Source organism: Podarcis erhardii (assembly GCF_964252035.2).
Source record: "Podarcis erhardii genome assembly, chromosome: 5".
Classification (NCBI taxonomy): Eukaryota; Metazoa; Chordata; class Lepidosauria; order Squamata; family Lacertidae; genus Podarcis; species Podarcis erhardii.
This window is the reverse complement of record NC_138509.1, coordinates 20,349,961-20,368,271: the sequence shown is the minus strand read 5'-3', so window position 1 is coordinate 20,368,271 and position 18,311 is coordinate 20,349,961. Positions and strand designations below refer to the sequence as shown.

Sequence of the window (18,311 nt, the reverse complement as noted above, 5' to 3'; positions counted from 1 at the left end):
AAATCCAAAAAACCCTAAGTGGAATAAAATATTATTCCCAAAAATACAATATATTCTTTAAATTTCCCTTACTTTGGTATAGTGAAGGGAACACCAGGTATCCCACAAGCAGAATAATAAGCTTGTGAATATGGCCAACTTCACAGGACCTACAAAGTGGCCTGGGACAGATATTCTGACTGCAGACAACTGATTAAATCCAGATTAACTGTGGAATCATTTTGGTTGCCCTGGGATATTTTACGCTTGTTATTCTCAACTTCCCTCTTGCTAAATGCTGCACAGCAAAGGAAGGGAAGTTTCAAAAGCAGTTTATGACACAGCATGAGGGTGGGGGGTCAGCCAAGCAAAAGTCAAATCCCACCAGGCTATTGCAAATCCCATACATGACCTAAATATGGATCCTTGTCAAAGGGATCAAACAGCAAGTTGTTTGGGAGTTCTGCAGTTGGCTCTCCCAATGTTTTTCTTTTTTTCTTAAATAAAAAGTTAGGTGCATACATAAGCCCCACATCAATTCATCAGTGCAAAAGCCCCCTCCCCGATGGCTCCCAAACTATTAGCTGCAAGGAAGACATACAGAGACAATAACAGGGCCTGGATGTTTTCTGCTGCAGGGACCCCTGCCCTATTGTAGATTTTTCAATTTGGGCTTACTGCCCAAGATTCTCAGTGCAGTTCCTATGCTGAAAAGCCACCTCCTCCATTATTTTACTAACATCATTTGTTCTGGAGCAAACATGTTATTGGTCTGATCCAGCTGGTCTCTTATGTCCTTAAAGCAGTTCATCTTCCATCTTCTGTCTTGCTGGCAATTTTCCCAGATACTGAATCACAAGGCAGTTCTCTAACCGATTAAAGAATCTGGTGTTGGGAAAATTCTTCTACGGATTGGCACTTGTGTGACTGAAAGTTCATTTGGTTCGGCATTTCTTATTCCACTACTAGAATGACACACTGAACATTACAAAATGTGAAATTAAAAGCAAAGAAAGAGTATTGCTATTACGCTGATGAAAGGTTGTTGGAACGTGGGGGCAATTCCTGGAAAACAAAACCAGGAACTCATAGCATTGATATAGCTCTTTACCTTTGTCCGAAAAGACAGATATGGTATCAGCCTGTGAAGGTACAGAAGAATGAAATCAGTTCAGCTATAGCAGGAGCAAGATGTAGATAGTTAACCAATAAGGGTGGCTTCCCAACTCCATCTTCAATCCATTATTCTTCTTTATTTGAAATGGGCAGGAAAACAGCGCCTATATCAGGTGCCACTTTGATTTTTAAAAACAAACAAACCCTCTTGTGACTGTTCTTTGCAGCTTCCCTGATTTCTCATGCAATTGGATTTCTATGCATACGATTCCTCACAGAAAATATGCCATCATCTTCAATCTACAGCCATAACTTGCATCTTTGGAAGTACACAATATTTGCTTTCTTTTTTGCTGGCCATACTACACTATATGCATTCACAACACACTTTAGGGCTGTACCACATTGCTTCATGACCTCAAAACAAGAAACCAGTCCTTTATTAAAACACAGTAGTATTCAATTTAATTATAAAGAGAAGACAACAGCAAGCCAACTTGCATTACATTCTCTCCACTTCAGACAAGTTACATTGTTCTTCACAATGTTATAAAGGCAAATTACATGTTTTTAAAAAAGATCAGTGTCCAGAACTATTTTCAAACAGTACATAGTCTTTCAGAGCTAAAAGCCGTATTATTTTCATTGCCCACAAATTCAATTGGCACAATGCTCCCAGTGTTCCTGTCGCAGACCCCATTCGAAACAGATAAGAGACTGCACAAAAGCACAGCTCTGCTTTTCTGCAACTCTTGTTCATTTCAATGGGGCCTAAGCAGGAGACATTATTGTGCCCAGTGCCAAAAGTAAAATAAAACAACCCCAAGTTAGCAAGCGATTGCCGTCTTTTCTCCTGTCCCCTCTCCCAAGTGACAGAGACTTCAACACTCACCTGAAGAACAAAGGATATCAGAAGTGTAATTATGAGGCAGTGAAATGAACTGCTTATGCTCAAGACAGCATTTCTTTCTACATCCCAAAACATGCAAAAAAAATTTATTTGGCCAGTAGCTAGGATAAGCAGACAGCATACAAGCTCAATTCATTTATAATCCAATAAAGAACAGCAATGCAATATTATTGTAAACTGTTCAACGTCCTTTCTTTTAAATACTTTAAATACATATTTTTGCAAGTTGATTTATGTACCTGATGGTTAATAAGGCGAATTCAGTGATTCTGGCTGCACAACATACCATGGTGGGGTTTTTTGCATATAATTCTCCACGGGCTCTTGCCTCAGGACTTTATTCTTCCCACGGAATGCGTACGTACTTATAGTATCCCTTTCTAAAAAAACTACAGTGAAGCAAGCAGCACAGAATAATGATAGGCAGTGAAGGCAGTTTTTCATTCACTTGTGACTCTTGTTCCCACATAATGCAAATCTGAAAAATGAAAATGTTAAAAGAAAAATCTAGATGCAGAAAAGTTAATATACTCTGTTCTTGTTCCCTTGCCCACAACCCCCCATGCAGTTAGACATGTTAAAAGCAAACTGAAATGCTTCCTTTTGCTCAAGTGCCTGATCTGGTGCAATGTGTAGGTAACAGCTGGCCAGAGAAAGATCTTTGAAATCATCTTCAGCAAGAGAGAGGCACTGCGTTGTTGTTTTTTAGCTGAGTTATAATTAAGGCTTCAGAACGATGCTGGTTCATAGCAGCTCGAGAGTCTTAGGATTGCACTGAGGATCATTTTAACCTATTGCTTCACTGTTAGTCCTGTACGCCTGCTTACGCAGGTGGGTCTCAATCTCCTCTCTGAACACCAGCATCCCAAGGTGAGAGTGAGAGGCCTCATTCATGGCTTTAGACTGGATACACATGCGATATTGCTCCGGAGTCAGTTCATCGGCACAATGCTTCTCATGCCAGAGATGAAAGAGGCCAGGGACCGGGGTCCTGGCCACAATTAGATCGCCATGCAAGTACTTTCGATAAAGGTGGACATCTTCTCCACCCCAGCCTTTGACTTCCAAGTCAAACCCCCCTGCAATAAATCAAAGACAGAAATCAGAAATGCCGTAATCAAATTACTTCACAAGCAGAGGTGTAGAGAAGATACATTCATTTTCAAGATCCTATATCTCCAAGCAAGATAAACCAGCAGGACTCACAAGGTTAAAAGAAAGTAGAGATCTCAAGTTGCAAGTTAGGTGATAAAGGGCAAGTCCTTGTCTGAAGAGCTTCAGATTCTAATCACCTAGGAGTCAACAAATTTTTATGTATGTAATCACTAACAGAGAAGGGCAACCTGTTTAACAAAGATGATCACATCTTATATTTTAGTTGGAATTATTCAACTGTTGTCCTCAGTTGTGAACAGCTTCCAGAACCTAGATCCATCAGAAATCATGAAAAATCTGCACAATTGCAGCCATCTTGCTGCTAATTCTTTAGCAGTTACAGTGGTACCTCAGGTTACATACGCTTCAGGTTACAGACTCCGCTAACCCAGAAATAGTGCTTTAGGTTAAGAACTTTGCTTCAGGATGAGAACAGAAATCGTGCTCCGGCGGCACGGCGGCAGCAGGAGGCCCCATTAGCTAAAGTGGTGCTTCAGGTTAAGAACAGTTTCAGGTTAAGAACGGACCTCCAGAACGAATTAAGTACTTAACCCGAGGTACCACTGTATTCGACATTTTTAAAACATGAAGATGGCAAAAAATGAAGTCCGAGAACTCTTGTAACTGAAAGATAGGTGAAAGCAAAAATGGGGAACACATAACCCTCCAAAGTTTGTTCAACTCCAGTTCCCACCAATCTCAGCCAATGGTAAGGGATTAAGGGAATGGAGTCCAACAATCTCTTGAGGTCCACATATTCCCCATCCCTGATATAAGCTAACAATTGCCTATAAGCTCTGCAAAAAAGCTGTAGCTACACACATGCTAGGACTCAGGTCCTGATGTCATATAAAATCTTATTCCTGAAAGGGAGGAATTAGTTTCCAGATTCATTAAGGGACTTCTTGGCAGGTTTTGAATAAATATTCACAAACTTTTTATTGATAATAATCAGCTAAACAGTTTGAAGATTTATACAACTTTGTAACATGCAGAAAACAGAAGTCTCAGAGAAACCAAAGACTGGAACTGAGGGAAGTTGGTGGGGGTGGGTGGGTTTTGTGTGGGAGGGTGAGGGGAGGGAGGAAAAATGGGGAGGAAACAAGGATGGTATATTTTTGGATAATATGTCTTGTTTTAATTTTGAATAAAAAAACTTTTTTAAAAAACAGATTCATTAAGGGAAGCTACGAACACACACACATTTGTGCATTTTTTACAAGAAAGCACTCCCATTTATACATACACTTTCCCATTCAACAATCTCCTCTACTCTCAACTGCAGTTAAAGCAAGCAATAAAGCAAAGAAATATTAGTCATTGCAATTTATCATTTATTTTATTTATTAAAAGCATTAAAAGAATAAAATTCAGTATTAAACACAATACTTCACAAAGAACAGAAGTAGCATAAAATGCACCCTTTCTGGCAGAAAAAATAGTAAAATAATTAGCACAGGTGTACAACAAAATGCAAGTAGTCCAGATTATAGAAAAACATGAACGGTTTAAAAGCAAAAAAATGTGTAATATGGACACAGCAAAAGAGCAATTCCTTGTCAGCAATAGTCAAATTTTGTAATAAAAAGTTTCCTTTAAAAATTAACAAGGGTTAGTTAAGGCCCCAAAGCCAAACAACAATCAGTGGGAACACACAAAATTACCAAGACTGATGAATTCTATAGCAAAAGTGGTTATTCCTTTCTCTTTTTCTTTGGAATTGTTTCTGATCTCCCTACCCAAACTCTTGTTCCACTGAATTGGCTTTATTTGTCTCCTCCAGTTATCCCTTCCCTAGCAATTGTTCCTCTTCTTTAGATAACCTAATCCTATGGCACTATGGACACTCTCATCTTTCATTGACAGGGAACAAAAAAATCTAGAAGCTGGAGCAGAGTCACACATACTTAGGCTTGGGCTGCCTACAGACAAACAGGAAGTAAACAGTAATTTGCCTTAATTAAAAATATGAAGAGAGGCAAGACCAAAAGGTTGAAGAAGACTGGAAGAGATTCAAGATTTATTTAAAAAAACATTGCAATTTGGTTGAATGTTAAGAAAGGATGCTAGATTATAAATAATTGTGCACCACTAAACTAGATGGAATTAAGATGACAAGTAAATTGAGGAAAAATTATAAACCTATTGAAGAATTAATAGACTATATTTAAATGAATGGGACACAAGATTTTAAACAAGATGATAAATTGCGGGCAAGAATTGACAATGATGCAAGTGGGAGCGGGAGATGTGAGGGAGTCCAAAGAAGTTAAGAAAGTATGTTATGATATATGTTACACTGTTCTTTATTTTTGCATTTATGTTTAAAAATCTTAATAATATATATATATATATTTTTAAAAAAAGACCAAAAAAATATTGATGCAGTGCTACTGCATTTTTTAAAAGCAGCATTAATATTGTACTAAAATAAGACATAAAGCTATTACACAATATCAAAACTCAGTTAAGCCACAAGGTGGTGCCAACATATATAGACAAAACTAAGCTGTGAGGCTTGTGCTAGCTTTTTAAATGCTCAAGTAAGAAACTGCATGGGTGAATAACTCACACATTTTTTTTCTACAAAGTTCAAGAACTATGATTTAATTAAGTATGCCCTGGGTGTCTTTAGACTGAAAGGCCGGACAGAAATAATGTAAAGTAATAGTTTCCTGGAAGAAATCATTTCTCTTCCTTAGTGAGAGCAAGAGTAACTTGAGCTGGGTATTTGTGCAGAATATCCAGCAAGAAGCAACATCCCCATGTCAATCAGTAAACAGAGGATATCTGATAAAATCCAAGACAAAAATCATAAAGCAAAGCATCTTACCGACAGCCAAGAAATCTGTTCGATACTGACAAGTCATTCCAAAACCAAAATCCCTCCAAAAACCAGAATCCTTTTTGTGCACCTACAATTATAAAAGTATGCATATTTAGGCATTTCAAGAAGAAACAGGATCTGAAATTAATTATCCCAGTAAACAATTCACTCACCACCCACTAGGGATGGGGGAGAATTTCAATTCGATTTGCATTTAAAGGTACCTAATTGGCAGTTTCCAAAACAATCTGAGAACCGAAGCACAGCTGTCCTTTGAATTTTGCAGTTGTCTAGCCAAGTAGCATGTGCAAAACTGCATAGACCGGGGTAAAGTGTCCATAAAAATGCATGTGTTAGTGAAATCATACAAAAATTTGCAGTGCCAAGAGGCACTTGAAACAACGGCATCAAGTCAAAACTAGGCATAACAGGCAACATGAGTTTATTTCCAATAATGGCATGTGGACTACCTGCTTCTCTAAGAACATACGGTCGTAATGTGCCCTGAATGTGTTTTCGCTGGGATTTCCATGTTTGTTGTCCCATCAAGTTCAAGTTGAAGTGAGACTAAGGAAGCGATCCTAACTCGCCCCGCCCACAGCCTGGCTTCATGAAGAAGCAGCGGCAGAATGACTGCAACGCCAGCTTGGAGCTGGTGCACTGGTTGGGCCCAGGTCACACCTGATGCAGCAGCAGGGATAACACAGGATTTAATGGATCCTGGGTTGGCTCAGCCCCACAAAGCTCAGTTTGAAGGCTTTATGCTTCTGGGATGCTGCTGGCGGCACTTCCATAGGCACATTTGGCAGGCAGAAGTCGGTGCAAAGTAATCAAATCACCCTGTGTAAAGAAACACACACTGCAATTCCTTATCTTCTATCTCCTTGGCCTTCTATGAACTCCCTGTGTGATCCCCAGCTTTAGCAGGCTTCCTTGACCACATAGGCCTTCAGCTGTGGAGGCTCCCAGCTTTACACGCAGCATGAATAGGACGTTAGCCTACCTCGTACTCCAGCCAGTGTGCTACACATTACACAGTAACAGATTTCCAGTTTTGCCCTCATCTAATGTTTCTCAGTTTTCTTCTTTAATGAAGCAAACACCATGTATCATTAGGAACATGCCATTTTATTTTTCCGCAGATGGTGTGGTAGAATTGTTCACCTTTGACCACTGACTCTCTGATCCTTTTTTAAAAAAAATCTGAACACAAAACTCTGCAAGCTTTGCAAGATGTTTGTATGCATCATTCATAGATGCTGTTGAATTATTGTCATTTTTACTGAAGAGTATGGGGTAAACTGGAGTACAGGATCAGGTTTAAGGTGCTGGTTTTAACCTTTAAAGCCCTATGCAGCCTAGGACCCTCGTACCTACGGGACCACCTCTCCTGGTATGTCCCACAGAGGAACTTACGATCTTCAAACAAAAACATCTTGGAGATCCCGGGCCACAAGGAGGTTAGGTTGGCCTCGACCAGAGCCAGGGCTCTTTTGGCTGTGGCCCCAATCTGGTGGAACGCTCTGTCACAAGAGACTAGGGCCCTGTGGGACTTGACATCTTTCTGCAAGGCCTGCAAGACAGAGCAGTTCCGCCAGGCCTTTGGCCAAGGCACAGTCTGACCCCCTCTCTCTTTCTGTAATCCCCATAGAACTCTAGCCCAATGGTTGCCATTAATTTGATTCTGAATTGATTTTAGAATGTATTTTAATTAATTGTGTGATTTTTTGTACACTGTGCTATTTTTACTTGTTAGCCGCTCTGAGCTCAGCTTTGGCCAGGGAGGGCAAGATACAAATAAAATTTTATGGTGATGATGATGAAGATGAAAATGAAGAAGATAACTGGCATTAGCACCAGTCTATATGTGGATAAAGCTATAATTTTCCTTCTCCATTTTTTATCTTTAGGTTAACCGGATGAATAGTTGGGAATTTAGGAAGCATTTTGGACTATGGAACATTTAAGGAGTATGCAATTTAAGGCTTACTAGTATCTGTTTGGTTAATTATTTTTATTTCCAAATTCTTCTAAGTTAATTGCTCTTGAGTAAATTGCTGAAATCTTTATTTCACATTTGAATTTCCCCTACCTAGCATTTAATGATTTACATGCTCCTTGGCATGTAAATGAATGTGCTCATTTACACATTTGTTTTATGTTTCAGTGAGTGTTGAATTCATAAGTTTTCATCATCCCATGCAGTGTTTTAAATATTTCAAATTTCTTTTTCTTTTGATCTGACTCTTGTCCTCTCTGCTTAATGGAGAAGGCTCAACAGAGCTAAATTTAAAGGACCTACTTTCCACGATAAACAGTTCTTCCATCAAACACTGCATTGAAGCTGCTACGGTTAATATGGAGAACAAGGTTTTTAAGCTTCTTTAAACTCCAGTCACTTACCAACTGCTGCTCCACAGGGGGTGGCACATCTTGATTAGCATAGACAATGGCAGGATTATAAAGGCTGAATACCACAGGATAGAAAACTTTCTTCCCTACAGAGACAGGAGAGATTCGTTACTCCTTATGGGACATCTTTGGGCAGTAAAAAGCAGCTGCACGTTTCCTCTATTTTTTTTATTAAACAGTAATCCATCTAACAAGCAAAAGAAAAGTAAAAAGTCTGCCTCTTAAGACTTTTGCTCAAAAAACCCATGTTATGCATCAATCACAGCACAAAGGGGGAATGGAACCAAGCATGCACAGCCAAATATTATATTTGGGTCTGGAACAAGAGCATCAAATAACCTGAGGAGTTAAAAGCAACAGTGTTCAAAATTATTCCTGACTGGAGGAGATCGTTCTGATGAAGGTAACTATAAATAAAACTTTCGAAAAGGGTCAAGCACTAGTACGTGAAAGACACATGACTCCTAACCTCAACATCCCTCTAAAATAAAAGGTATAGTCTTTGCCACTGCTGTAAATTTTGGCCCAATTCCAGACGCGGCTCTTGCCAAGGGTGTTGGATAGTGATTAGAGTGTCACATCTTGGGGAGACCAAGATTTAATTCTTTTATTAAGTAGGATCTAATGAAGAGGTGCCAGTGCCAGTTTAAAAATGCACAGTGGGGTTGTCCCCTGCCTGTGGAGGTGCTGGGCAAGAGAAGATAGGTGACAGGAACATAGAAAACTGCTTAATCCAAGTGAGAACATTGGTCCATCTAGCTCATAACTGTTTACGTGAGTGGCAGCAGCTTTCTGGTTTCAGAGAGAAGACATTCCAGTGCTAATGGAAGATGTTGTGAGTTGAACTTGGGGGTCTTCTGCATGCAGCGCTGAATGCTCTACCAGGTGGCCTATGCCACTCCACTATTTGAAGCTCAGTTCCCATCTTTGTTTTATACTCAAGTTTCCAGTCCCGAACAAATTATCTGCCCACACCTATCCCAGTGTTATGCTTTTCATGGTGGCCAGTGGGAACTATGCACGTGATGCATAGAGACAACATTCCTATTTGTCCCCAGGATCTGGTATGTGGAGGAATCCTGCCTCTGAGCCATTTCATTCCATTTAACTACCATGGATGATAGCAGAGACTTCTATGGGAAGAGGACTGAGAAGCAGTATTGAGTAGAGCTGGTGGGACTTGCAACCCTCCCACTTTCCAGAAGCCTTGGCTGCCTCTGCTGACTTTAGGAACCTAGTGTGAACATACCTGGCTCAGCATTCAAGCGGCAGCTGTTTAAGAACTCAGCTGTGAAATAAATATCAACATCACAGAAGAACATCAAGACCTCGCCCTTTTCCCAGGCTCTGGCACCCACATCTAGTCCCCGACCACGATTGAATTCCTCATTCAAAGAAACCAGTGTGTAATTATGAAAGTTAGCCTCTCTAAGAAAAAAAAAGAGGGGTGGGGACATAGGAAAAGAGTGATGTTAAAATGTTCAGTTCATGACACGTCAGCTTCAGCTTGGCAAACTATGTTTCATACACAGCCTGGGCTCTATCTCTTTTATGGAATAGGTTTTGCACTTATGGATGCTGCCAATTGGGATATGTTTCTGCTGGATTCTGTCAGAAGCAAGGGCAACTAGGTGGCAAATTAGAGTGTTATCTGTAGTGGCACTTGAACTCTAGAACTCTTAATGCCTTTTTTGCAAGTCAATAAGTTTTAATCTTTATTTTCTATATTCTGCTCCAGGTAAAAAGAGTTTCTCCCAGATATGAAACAGAACTATATAGGATCAAGATGGTAGCAAGATTTCACTTCTACCACTAAATTAAATAGTTTCAAGAAAACCTTGAAATACCTTGCCTGCAATAAGTTTCCTGTAAATTACCACTCCCCCCCGAAAAAAACCAGTTTACCAATGTAGATGTATTTTGAACACAGAACCATAAACACATATGGTAGTCTCTGAGCGCTTATCAGCATCCTCTATTTTGTCATTTAAAATCTCCTACTGGCATAGGATATTTTTATGCTTTAAAAAAATTGCCACATCAGCAAATCTTGGAGCTACCACAGATTTTTGTTCAAAAAAGCTATCTAATAGTTACATGAATTCAGCGAATATAGAGAACAAACATGTCCCCAGTACAGTCATTGTGAACTGTTTCCCCCAGAAATGCCAACCTGGCCTCAACACTACTAGAGGTGACATCTTTTTAGAAACTGCTTAGAGACTGCTCTGGTATTAAGCAGTATACAGCTATTTGAAATAAAGAAACAGCTGTTTTGGGAAGCTTTCGGTAATAGCTGATTCTATTATTTCTGCTGCTGCTGAGTTTGGGGTCTTTTCCCCCTCTGGTTGTTGCTTTTTTAAACAAAGGCTGTTTATTCTTATGTGAGGCTTTTGCATTCATTTGTGTTTGTTGTGGTTTGTTGCAATGTGTTTTCTTGTAAAGGAACAGGATATTGATTTTGCTAAAAAATAAATTCAGAAAAATAAAAACTTTGCTACTCAGTCACTAAAATGCAAAGTGATAACATTGCATGGGTTTCTCTGAAGGTTTTCTACTCACCCCAGCCAGTCATCAAAACCCTTTGCCTTATCTGGGGGAAGCATTATACCACCACCTCATTAAGAGAAATTTAAACAGCTAATTGCTGCTTTGTTTTTTACATAATCAAAAGTTCGAACTTTTCCAACTCACCTAGCAACTGATTCTAAGATGCTCTTGACGTCAGAAAGCCCCTCATGTCCAAAATATACAACTGTGAGGTGAATCCGCTTGTCCTGGTTAATGCACACTTCCCTGGAGAAGCAAAACAAGTATTTGGTATTGCAATAGCTTAACAAGGGGTTTTGTAATTTAAAATAGCAAATACTGCATACTGGATTTGTTCCATTTACAAATACATTTACCTACTGCATCCTAGAAACCAATCTGACCAAATTAATCACTAAGTCTGGAATACCAGGCTTATAGGTGTGTTGTCCATTATAAATGAATGACAAACAGCTGCAGTTCATTCATCCTTTGTGCCTTCTTCCCATTAGTGCTTCTTGAGATGTGGCTAGTGTTTAATCCACAGCACATCAGGTACCAAATGCTCCAGCAATCTATGGTCACATTTTGCACACTAGCCTATATTGGCAAAAAAGCATCTCAGATTTTAAACTGAGAAGATGCTTCTCCAAACTGGAACTACCAGTGTTCTATAATACCACTAAGCGTTATAGCTGATTGGAAGATTCACTGTATTTGCCTTCTACTGTAGAACATGACTACATACGATTGGTATAGGGCCTAGTTTCTGAAGCACTTACCTGAAGTTTTGCATGAACTGTGCAAAAACCTCCGTCCTTCCAGCAAGGGGAACAATAATGTTTATTATTGACCTGGAGATGTCAACAGTTTCACTCTTCACTTTCATTAGGGGCCCAAATGGACGAAACAGTGTGACATGCCTGTACTCCATATCATCTGCCTTCTTGTAGAACAGTTCATATTGTGTCCCTTTGTCTCTCTCAGTACGGTAATAACCTTAGGAACAATTTACAGGAGGAACTGATTCAGTCACAGACTTTAAACTCGGTGACAAATTCCACTGCTTCAGGAATTACTATGCATTGTGAGGAGAGTGTCAATATTCAGGATGGTGCTCAGCCAGGTACATTATTATGTAGAAAAACAAACAAACTCAGCTGTCAAGATTGAAAATGTGAAAGGAACTCCAGAGCACAATCTTCTCATATATAAAACCCAGATTCAACCCCTCGTAATTCCACTTAAAGTATTTCAAGTACCAAGATGAGGAAAAGACCTTAGCCAAATGCTAGACAAGCTGCTGCAAGTCACAGCAGATGGAACAATGATCTGATTCTACAAGGCAGTTCCTTAACTATTTCTGCAACAAAAGCACCAACCCAAGTGTGTCTCCTATTCTCAAAATGCTAGCCAAGTTGTAAATTGCACTTTTGCAGGGAGAGGGGGCAGAGAGAGAGAGAGAGAGAGAGAGAGAGAGAGAGAGAGAGACTGCAGTAACCAATGTTCAAAATGAAAATCAGACTCCTGCCTTCATTATCTATTGTAGAATTTTATTGACAGATTAAGATGCTTAGTAGGTCAAGTCCTACACTAAGCAGCAGATGACTTGGCTTGACTGTGTTAAGCTGCGACTGATCCTTCTTCAAGAAGATCAATACTTTAAAATCAGCTGGCTGACTTTCATAGAACAAATTTGTACTCATTTAAGTCTAACCTGCTTCTTGGCAACATCAGGCTCTCAAGAAAGCTTTCATTATAAGCTTTCATTATAATTACTACCAAATACAGTTTTTATAAAAGTATCCGTTATAGAGATGGGAGACGCAGAGGCATACCAAAAAACGAACGTGTTTGCATTAGGGGATGTTCTGAAGTAGAGGACCTTATGCATTATATCTTGCACTGTCCCCTATATAATGATGCAAGAAAAATATTTTTAGTACCTATAATGACAAGGTCCCCTGGCCAGAACACCTTTGACATGATTTTATATCTCCTCGCAGACACAGATAAGTATGTGACCTGGCGTGTAGCACTTTTTGCAATGCTGCTAGGAAAATTAGAGCAAATTATATAGCCAAGATAGCCATTAACTGTAAAGGAGATGAATTTATTTGATCCTATCTATCTACCTCAGGCTATGCTCTATCTTTGTCACCAAACTCTGAGTACAAATTGCACACTGTATTAATTGACATTGTTTTTAACATTAGTGGCCATGTGATGATTTTAGCTTATGAATTTTATTGTTTATTGTCTTGATTTGTACATTGGGGTATTTTTATAGCTCTGTTTAGAGTATGTAATGTTTTGATAATATAAATGTTTTAAGTCTTTTTTATCAATTCAGTATATTTTCTTTTAATTGTCAAATAATTCTGTGTACATTGTGGCAGCCTTTGGCTATGTGCAATAAAACTGACTGAGACCGAGACCGTTGGTAATCTTTGATTTAGCAATTGAAACGACCATTCCCAATTTCTCTTTGAAAAAGAAAAAAAGATGCTAATTCTTTAGGCTTATCAAAGGCTAAGTGTACATAATTCATCCAGGGGTTTTTTTTTGGGGGGGGGGGAGGGAGAAGCAGAAGGTGCAAAGGAACAAGTACTAGAAAGCATTATCATTTCCCCCCCCTCTAAATAGTTCCCATATCCTTAATGTAATCTGCCAGCATTTAGAAGTCCTGCACTAAAGGATGACAAATTTGGCAAACACTGACAATAAACTTGTATTGCCTCCAAAGAGCAAATATGCATTACAGAAACCAAATAGTAGCAAACTATTTCCATAGCTGGACTCAAAAAATGCCCATTGCAGGAGGTAAATAATTTTCTCTCCATCAATTTCCTTGATAGAAAATGAACTGTGGTAGATCTAATTAAAACAAACACTATTGTCATTGCAGATTTTTTTATAAATCCTGCTCAAAGTGAAAATTTTGAGTTACATATTTGCTTAACTGGAAAGGATCAAAAGGGTAAGTTTAAGGGAACAGTTTTTCATAGAGCTGTGCAAAAACAGCCTCTCTAAAATTTATATCGTATTTATCAGCGGCGAAGCTAGGATGACAGTTTTGCCAAATATTTTCCAGGGAACTACTGGAAGAAAAAAGGTTTTATTTTATTTTTTTTATTTACTGTATTCCACCCTACATCCGCAGAGTTCAGCGCAGTTCACAAATTAAAAATATAAGATAAAAACACAAAATACACAATAAAAGCAAGAAGGAAAAAAACCTAATAAGAATAATGCTAGGTCAGGTCAATGGCCCATTCAGTCCAGCATCCTGTTCTCAGTGACCAACCAAATGCCTGTGGGAAACACACAAGCAGTCAGTATGCACACATTCTCCAAGGACTGTTGAAGATTATGCATATTGACCAGGAAATGTGCAATATTCCCTCTTGATAGAAGCATTATATGCACATTCTCCATGAAGCCAAGTGAACGTTCACAATGACTAGCTGTCTTGCACATTAACCGTTTGACAGGGCTAGGAAAATTTGCTTTCGAAATATATCATAATATATCGCCAGCTAAAACTTGCGATATCCCAATATATTACGATGTTGGAAAGGAGGCAGGGAGGTAGGAGGCAGTTGCCAGCCATGCAGGTGATCAGCGTCACTGTGCACAGCTCCTGCTGCTTCCTGGCAACAAGGCCAGGCGGGTAGCGTTGTTCCGAGAGGAGCACTTCAGCCGGGGCACCGCGTGACACTGCAAACACAAACACAGGGATTCCTGCTCCAAAATTCTGGAATCACTCTTGCGATTTTAACTTTAAACAGGTTTCCAGGCAATATATCAATACATCACCCAGGCCTATTGCTCAACTTACATTCCACTTATCACCCCTCCACACACACACAATTTCTAGTTAATAGTAAACATGTAACAATAATGCAGCTAACACTATACAGTGGTACCTCTGCATACGAACAGGATCTGTTCCGGATCCCCGTTTGCATCCTGAAGTGAACACAACCTGTGCCTGCGTGTCGCAATTCGCCACTTCCGCACATGCACGTGATGTCATTTTGCCCATCTGCACATGTGCGAGCGGCGAAACCCGGAAGTAACGCATTCCGTTACTTCCGGGTCGCCACGGAGTGCAACCCGAAAGTGCTCAACCTGAAGCATATTTAACCCAAGGTATGACTGTACAACATTAATGATTAAAAACCCAAACAGAATAAGAATAAAGATAACACCTGTCTTTCTGTACTGGTAGTTTGAAAGTGTTAAGATACCTTGAAGGCTGCAATACTATACAAGCATCCCCTGGACTAAGTCCCACAGAAGTCCAGTGCACAGCTGTCAAGTAAATATGCATAGCATAGGGTTGAAGGTGGGGAGGAACACACAGAGTTAGCAGAGATTGTCAGAAGATTATAATTCTCTAAGAGCAAACAGAGTTATCATGCATAGCTGCTAGAGAATTAATTACCAGTCCTACGTAGATTTTTACAGATCCCATCAAGACTAATGATGTCAAAGCTCTGCTCAGCTACTCAGTCCACTGAAGACTAGGTCACCATGCCCCTACCAAAAAATAATTTAAGAGTCTGAAAATAGGTTGCATTCAGACCTCTTAACAGAAGTTTCTGAAAAAATAACTTCTGGATTTCTATCTCTTGCTTTTATGCTGAAATGGCATTTGTGAAGAAAAATCCAGAAACTGCTATGTTGCAAACTACCATTCAAAACTACATCCCATCTCCAATATCTGAGCTTGCAGTTTGGCAAAGCTCATGATTTACTGACATCACCTGAACCGGGGTTCATCTTAAGAGTCCGTTATGTGTTCCTTTCACTAACAGACTCAAATCAGCTATTCTAACAGTATGAAGACTTTGTTTCTGCTCCTAATATTTCTTAGAAACTTATCAGGCTGCCCCAAACACAAATAACTTATGCAATTGCCAAGACCGCCTAATTAAAAATGGCCACAATTTACCTCCACAATGTATGCTCGGTTCTGCTGCAATATACTATGCTAATTCATTCACTGCCATTTAAGGAAAATTAATTTTTCTACATAATCTGAACGGACAAATTTTAAATGTGTATATCCAGTTTCCTGTAGAATATGTACAATGCTATCAATGTGCATGTGCTTACGGTCGTAGGAAGGTGTCTGAAAGATGAGACGGGTGGGCATTGTGTAGCCTTTCATTGTGGGGGCACCCTTATTTCTAGAGGAGCTGGGAGGGCCCTTGCAAGCATGCATATACGAGTTTCACTTAGGGTCAGCGGCACCTGTGACACGACTGATCTTGCGCCGCCTGTTTGTCTGCCTGCTGCTGCCAGGCAGGCGGCGCGAGATCAGTCGTGTCAAAGGTGTCGCTGACCCTGCTGCCGCATAGCAGCTCAATACAATACGCTTAGGCAGCTTCAGTGGTGGGAGCCTGGCACCCCCCAGAATTTGGCACCCAGGTGCCCCAAACCCCTTGCACTCCTGGGTAAAGATGGCCCTGCTCAAAACACATCGGAAATTTAAAAGCAGGCAAAAAACTACTGGTATGCATTGAAAACTATCAGCAGTCCAGTTATTTCCATGTTTATTTCTCAAGGTTAACTGGAATATTTATATCAAACTCTTTTGTACAGTAAACTTGTTATGACAGGATGGCTGAATCAGCAAATAAAATAAAACTGATATGTTTTCAGGATATGATGGTTTCCAGCTTCAACCAGGCAAGCTGCAAACTTATCAACCGGTTTATCATTTTTGAACCCACACCAAGTAACATGGTAGTCTTGGTAATCAAGAGTATTCATCAGGTTGAAATAACAATGCTAAATGGCTGTTAAAACTGAATGGGTCCAAGTGAGCAATGAACTCTTAAAAGTATTTTAAACCCAAGAGTTTATAAACAAATTGCCAGAGAGATTGCAAACATTTCTAGAAAAAACCAAAAACATCACCCAACACTCTTTGCAACAGAGTGGTTCACTGACTAATCCCTAGGCTATTTTTCCATGAAGGATACAACTACACAGGGAAGTGAGTTTTGGAAAAACCAACAGCAGCAATAACTCTTCCCTATCCATGATTATTTCCATCATACATTGCACTCAATTTATCTGGTTTAGTAGCTAACAAGGGAAAGAACAAATACCTCATCCCAATGTTTGCTCACCTGCTCAAGTGGCAGTCTATGTTTTGCCACAAGTTCTGCCTCTACTACTGGAATTATTGAGGCCTTTCTACTGCTCAAATGATTCCTGTCCTCCTCCTCCTTGCTGATTATTCTCATTTCTTCAGTGTTTGGTTTTGCTTTTTTTTAAAAAAAAAATGAGGCATTTTTGGATGGGGATAGAGCGAACTCTGCAATTTTCTGGCTTTATCGTATGACTTAAAGAATGCCACTAGCCATTATTGTAAAATGGCTGGGAATTTCAGGTGTTGTAATGGCCAAATTAGAAACAACAACTTTATTCTGAGGCTGAGTGAAACAAATTATTTGACAATGCAACTAAAACCTGCTTATAAGTTCAGAAATCAGTAATACTGCATTCTGCTGGTGGTGATGGGGGAAATCCATAGCAATTAACTCTTGAATGGAGTCTGGGTGCATCTAGCCAAATTCTCAGGGTTTTTTCTTTTCTTGTTGAGTAGTTTGAGTGGACACAGGTTAGCCTACCTGCTGCTATCATGTTATACATACTGGCATCACTGCATTTACAGTTACAACTCCCAAAGAACTTCAAACCCTAATTCTGTTGAGATCTCATGGTTTAACCTGCATTCGGTTTCTCCATATCATTAGACAGAGTCACAGTTAAGTGATAATAATTTTAATTGTGCATGGGTATTTTAACAACTGCAACTGTCTGCTTACTGAAAATTTTAAAACCTAAATATTCTGATAAAGATGCCAATTTTGATTTTTTTTTAAAAAAAATATGCTTTAGGTTACTGTTACTTGCCATTGTGATGTGTGTTTGTAATGTGCACAGTTCTTAAGAGTTAAACATTTGTGATCAACCCCTAAAAGTGCTTTTAAGTATAGAATCATAGAATTGTAGTTGTTCCACTGCTGAACAACTCTTATTTAAAATTCATTTAAAAAAAAAAAAAAGTGACAAGGCAAGAATTACAAGTGAAGCAGTTGAATTTGTCTGGAAAACTACTTCATTTGTTGATGCAAGCTAACCAGGCAACAATTTTTATGAAGTGAGCAGATATACAAGATACTGAAACCACCAAAGGGAACAGAATATTAATAGGGGGAGATTGGTTGCCATAGTTGCTCAGTTCTGACCAAAAAAAGTCTTCTGTTGGCTTGCCAGAAAAAGTTTAGTCAATGCTATTTCCTCATCTTATAAACTGCAGACTAACTGCCTTTAAAAAAAAGAAGAAACGTACCGAAAAGA

At 39.3% G+C, this 18,311-nt stretch overlaps 1 protein-coding gene across 1 annotated transcript in view; it reads right to left on the bottom strand.

The window, feature by feature from the left end:
* Nucleotides 1-1,533: 1,533 nt before the first annotated feature.
* Nucleotides 1,534-18,311, bottom strand: part of CSGALNACT2 (chondroitin sulfate N-acetylgalactosaminyltransferase 2) — a 35,649-nt gene continuing 18,871 nt past the window's right edge. Inside the window, exons 3-8 of the mRNA XM_081861232.1 lie at nucleotides 11,711-11,927; nucleotides 11,094-11,195; nucleotides 9,649-9,827; nucleotides 8,391-8,485; nucleotides 5,994-6,075; nucleotides 1,534-3,084 (exon numbers count right to left, since the gene is read on the bottom strand). Coding sequence (XP_081717358.1) covers nucleotides 2,792-3,084; nucleotides 5,994-6,075; nucleotides 8,391-8,485; nucleotides 9,649-9,827; nucleotides 11,094-11,195; nucleotides 11,711-11,927 — 968 coding nt within the window. The 3' untranslated portion in view covers nucleotides 1,534-2,791. The remainder of the gene's footprint in view (nucleotides 3,085-5,993; nucleotides 6,076-8,390; nucleotides 8,486-9,648; nucleotides 9,828-11,093; nucleotides 11,196-11,710; nucleotides 11,928-18,311) is intronic.